The sequence below is a fragment of the Salmo salar genome, chromosome ssa09 (assembly GCF_905237065.1).
Source record: "Salmo salar chromosome ssa09, Ssal_v3.1, whole genome shotgun sequence".
Lineage (NCBI taxonomy): Eukaryota > Metazoa > Chordata > Actinopteri > Salmoniformes > Salmonidae > Salmo > Salmo salar.
In genome coordinates, this window is record NC_059450.1 from 158,009,901 (window position 1) to 158,015,004 (window position 5,104).

Below are 5,104 nucleotides of genomic sequence, written 5' to 3' on the forward strand. Positions count from 1 at the left end.
GCTACTGAACCTAGAGCAACTGAACCTAGAGCTACTGTACCTAGAGCTACTGTACCTAGAGCTACTGAACCTAGAGCTACTGTACCTAGAGCTACTGAACCTAGAGCTACTGTACCTAGAGCTACTGAACCTAGAGCTACTTTACCTAGAGCTACTGTACCTAGAGCTACTGTACCTAGAGCTACATTACCTAGAGCTACTGAACCTAGAGCTACTGTACCTAGAGCTACTGTACCTAGAGCTACTGAACCTAGAGCTACTGTACCTAGAGCTACTGAACCTAGAGCTACTGTACCTAGGGCTACAGTACCTAGAGCTACTGAACCTAGAGCTACTGTACCTAGAGCTACTGAACCTAGAGCTACTGTACCTAGAGCTACATTACCTAGAGCTACTGTACCTAGAGCTACTGTACCTAGAGCTACATTACCTAGAGCTACTGAACCTAGAGCTACTGTACCTAGAGCTACTGTACCTAGAGCTACTGAACCTAGAGCTACTGAACCTAGAGCAACTGAATCTAGAGCTACTGTACCTAGAGCTACATTACCTAGAGCTACAGTACCTAGAGCTACAGTACCTAGAGCAACTGAACCTAGAGCAACTGAACCTAGAGCTACTGTACCTAGAGCTACATTACCTAGAGCTACTGAACCTAGAGCTACTGTACCTAGAGCTACTGTACCTAGAGCTACTGAACCTAGAGCTACTGAACCTAGAGCAACTGAATCTAGAGCTACTGTACCTAGAGCTACATTACCTAGAGCTACAGTACCTAGAGCTACTGTACCTAGAGCTACTGAACCTAGAGCAACTGAACCTAGAGCTACTGTACCTAGAGCTACTGTACCTAGAGCTACTGAACCTAGAGCTACTGTACCTAGAGCTACTGAACCTAGAGCTACTGTACCTAGAGCTACTGAACCTAGAGCTACTTTACCTAGAGCTACTGTACCTAGAGCTACTGTACCTAGAGCTACATTACCTAGAGCTACTGAACCTAGAGCTACTGTACCTAGAGCTACTGTACCTAGAGCTACTGAACCTAGAGCTACTGTACCTAGAGCTACTGAACCTAGAGCTACTGTACCTAGGGCTACAGTACCTAGAGCTACTGAACCTAGAGCTACTGTACCTAGAGCTACTGAACCTAGAGCTACTGTACCTAGAGCTACATTACCTAGAGCTACTGTACCTAGAGCTACTGTACCTAGAGCTACATTACCTAGAGCTACTGAACCTAGAGCTACTGTACCTAGAGCTACTGTACCTAGAGCTACTGAACCTAGAGCTACTGAACCTAGAGCAACTGAATCTAGAGCTACTGTACCTAGAGCTACATTACCTAGAGCTACAGTACCTAGAGCAACTTTAAAAGCGCCACCAAAATCCAAAGTTAGTTTGGCAGCTATGTCACACTACTCTTGCCTTTTCAAATCGTTTTACACTCCTACCACGGCGTCATAGGACCTCTAAAATGGATTTGGGCCGCGGAGCTCTTTATTCCCAGTTGATGATGTAAGAAGGAGAGAGGACAGTCAGATAATTCCCATAATGTGTTGAGTGGAACTGATCAGACTGTTGGAGAGAGAGAGAGCAGCGCAGCCTGGTTTTATGGTTTCTTCTCCGCCCCTCTCCTAATTAACTAATTGTGTTTTTATGTGCATTATATTTATCAACCTTTTATTTATTTTTTTAAAGCTATTGAAATTTATAATACAGAGATTTATTTTTTTTTTTTTTTACAACATTTAATTTGATACTTTATCAACAAGCACATGGCGAGTCTGAATCCGAGCCGGCCCGGTGGTCCGGTGGCCTGGTGGTGGTCCGGTGGTGGTCCGGTGGTGGTCCGGTGGTGGTCCGGTGGTGGTCCGGTGGTCCGGTGGTGGTCCGGTGGTCCGGTGGTCGGTGGTGGTCCGGTGGTCCGGTGGTGACCCGGTGGTCCAGTGGTGGCCCGGGGATCCGGTGGCCTGGTGGTGGTCCGGTGGTCCGGTGGTGGTCCGGTGGTGACCCGGTGGTCCGGTGGTGGCCCGGTGGTCCGGTGGTGGCCTGGTGGTCCGGTGGTGGCCTGGTGGTGGTCCGGTGGTCCGGTGGTGGTCCGGTGGTCCGGTGGTGGCCCGGTGGTCCGGAGGTGGTCCGGTGGCCTGGTGGTGGTCCGGTGGTCCGGTGGTGGTCCGGTGGTCCGGTGGTGACCCGGTGGTCCGGTGGTGGCCTGGTGGTCCGTGGTGGTCCGGTGGCCCGGTGGTCCGGTGGTGGCCTGGTGGTGGTCCGGTGGTCCGGTGGTGGTCCGGTGGTCCGGTGGTGGCCCGGTGGTCCGGTGGTCGGTGGCCTGGTGGTGGTCCGGTGGTCCGGTGGTGACCCGGTGGTCCGGTGGTGGCCCGGTGGTCCGGTGGCCCGGTGGTGGCCTGGTGGTCCGGTGGTCCGGTGGTGGCCTGATGGTCCGGTGGTGGTCCGGTGGTGGCCTGGTGGTGGTCCGGTGGTGGTCCGGTGGTCTAGGGGTGGCCTGGTGGTGGTCCGGTGGTCCGGTGGTGGTCCGGTGGTGGCCCAGTAGTGGCCCAGTGGTGGTCCAGTGGTGGCTCGGTGGTGGCCCAGTGGTGGCCCGGTGGTGGTCCAGTGGTGGCCCGGTGGTGGTCCGGTGGTGGCCCAGTGGTGTCCCAGTGGTGGCCCGGTGGACCGGTGGTGGTCCGGTGGCCCGGTGGTGGCCCAGTGGTGGTCCGGTGGCCCGGTGGTGGTCCGGTGGCGGTGGCCTGGCGGCCCATCCACTGGTCTACACACACACACACACACACACACACACACACACACACACACACACACATCTCACCTCACCTCAAAACCACCGTGTTGACTGCTCTCCTAATTCCCATGCAGATCACACTCTACTGGAATAATATACAACCTGAAAGTAGGAAAGGAGAGTGGGAATGACTGAGTAGACTTGAGAGAGAGAGAGAGAGAGAGAGAGAGAGAGGGGAATCCTTGTGATTAAGTAGGAAAGAAAGAGAGAGGGAGGGTGGGAGAGAAACAGGGGGGAGAGAAAGAAAGAGAGGGGAATTACTGATTGAGTAGGAAAGAGAGAGAGAGGGGGAGAGAGAGAGAGAGAGAGAGAGAGAGAGAGAGACAGAGAGAGAGACAGAGAGAGAGAGAGAGAGAGAGAGAGAGAGAGAGAGAGAGAGAGAGAGAGAGAGAGAGAGAGAGAGAGAGAGAGAGAGAGAGAGAGAGAGAGAGAGAGAGAGAGAGAGAGAGAGAGAGAGAGAGAGAGAGAGAGAGAGAGAGAGAGAGAGGGAGGGAGAGAGAGAGTGAGGGGAGAGAGAGAGGGAGGGAGAGAGAGAGGGGTGGGAGAGAGAGAGGGAGAGAGAGAGAGAGAGGAGGGAGAGAGAGAGGGAGAGAGAGAGAGGGAGGGAGAGAGAGAGGGGGAGAGAGAGAGAGAGAGGGGGAGAGAGAGAGGGAGGGGAGAGGGAGAGAGACAGGGAGGGAGGGAGAGAGAGGGAGGGAGAGGGAGGGAGGGAGAGAGAGTGAGGGGGGAGAGAGAGAGGGAGAGAGAGAGGGAGGGAGGGAGAGAGAGAGAGAGAGAGAGAGAGAGAGAGGGAGAGAGAGAGAATGGTCTTTGTTAATCTGCGGAACATCTGGTTTCTATTAGATAGTGGGGGCCGCTAAAATAATGTTTTTCACCCTACAAGCCTTTCTGTGCTATAAATTACCCACCAGCCACTCTGCCTTCCTGACTCAACTGCTTTCACTGAGCCAGTTTTTGTTTTCAGACTCTCCCTTCCTCCCCTTCTCCCCCCTCACCTCACCATCCTACTTTCGTCCCCTCTGCTTTCTCCATTTCCAAAATCCCTCCCTCTTTTGAGTCAATTCAATAAAACAACCCTGTCTTCCTGTCCCTCACACTCCACCTCTCACACTCTCTCTCATTCTGTACCCCTCTCTCTCTTTCAGTTCCTCTCTCTCTTTCAGTTCCTCTCTCTCTCATTCTGTTCCTCATTCTCTCTTTCTGTTCCCCTCTCTCTCTTTCTGTTCCCCTCTCTCTCTTTCTGTTCCTCTCTCTCTTTCTGTTCCTCTCTCTCTCATTCTGTTCCTCATTCTCTCTTTCTGTTCCCCTCTCTCTCTTTCTGTTCCCCTCTCTCTCTTTCTGTTCCTCTCTCTCTTTCTGTTCCTCTCTCTCTCATTCTGTACCCCTCTCTCTCTTTCTGTTCCTCTCTCTCTTTCAGTTCCTCTCTCTCTCATTCTGTTCCTCATTCTCTCTTTCTGTTCCCCTCTCTCTCTTTCTGTTCCCCTCTCTCTCTTTCTGTTCCTCTCTCTCTTTCTGTTCCTCTCTCTCTCATTCTGTTCCTCATTCTCTCTTTCTGTTCCCCTCTCTCTCTTTCTGTTCCCCTCTCTCTCTTTCTGTTCCTCTCTCTCTTTCTGTTCCTCTCTCATTCTGTTCCTCTCTCTCTCATTCTGTACCCCTCTCTCTCTCTTTCTGTTCCTCTCTCTCTTTCTGTTCCCCTCTCTCTCTTTCTGTTCCTCTCTCTCTCTTTCTGTTCCTCTCTCTCTTTCTGTTCCCCTCTCTCTCTTTCTGTTCCTCTCTCTCTCTTTCTGTTCCTCTCTCTCTCTTTCTGTTTCTCTCTCTCTCTTTCTGTTCCTCTCTCTTTTTCTGCTACTCTCTCTCTCTTTCTGTTTCTCTCTTTCTGGTAATCTCTCTGTAGTCTTTGGGACCAAAGGCGTCAAGTCACCTGATGTTGGTTGAAATGTGTGTATCATTAAAAGGTGACTTGTGGGAGCAGCGAACTGAACAGAGAGAGAGAGAGAGAGAGAACTGAACAGAGAGAGAGAGAGAACTGAACAGAGAGAGAGAGAGAGAGAACTGAACAGAGAGAGAGAGAGAGAGAGAGAACTGAACAGAGAGAGAGAGAGAACTGAACAGAGAGAGAGAACTGAACAGAGAGAGAGAGAGAACTGAACAGAGAGAGAGAGAGAGAGAACTGAACAGAGAGAGAGAGAGAGAAATGAACAGAGAGAGAGAGAGAGAGAGAGAGAACTGAACAGAGAGAGAGAGAAACTGAACAGAGAGAGAGAGAACTGAACAGAGAGAGAGAGAGAACTGAACAGAGAGAGA

At 51.7% G+C, this 5,104-nt stretch overlaps 1 protein-coding gene across 1 annotated transcript; it reads right to left on the reverse strand.

Moving 5' to 3' along the window:
- Positions 1-1,767: 1,767 nt before the first annotated feature.
- LOC123724110 (extensin-like) lies at positions 1,768-2,870 on the reverse strand. The gene is made up of 2 exons (XM_045687051.1): positions 2,833-2,870; positions 1,768-2,770 (listed from the first exon to the last, which is right to left on the reverse strand). The coding sequence occupies exons 1-2, from the start codon at positions 2,868-2,870 to the stop codon at positions 1,768-1,770; spliced, it is 1,041 nt and encodes a 346-aa protein (XP_045543007.1).
- Positions 2,871-5,104: the final 2,234 nt, after the last annotated feature.

What these genes read in the sequence shown, in the direction of transcription:
- LOC123724110 (XM_045687051.1), bottom strand. Translation starts at nt 2,870, where the DNA reads ATGGGAATTAGGAGAGCAGTCAACACGGTGGTTTTGAG. An exon ending in GTCAACACGGTGGTTTTGAG is followed by an intron (nt 2,771 to 2,832) that starts GTGAGGTGAGAT and finishes GTGTGTGTGTAG; the next exon opens with ACCAGTGGATGGGCCGCCAG.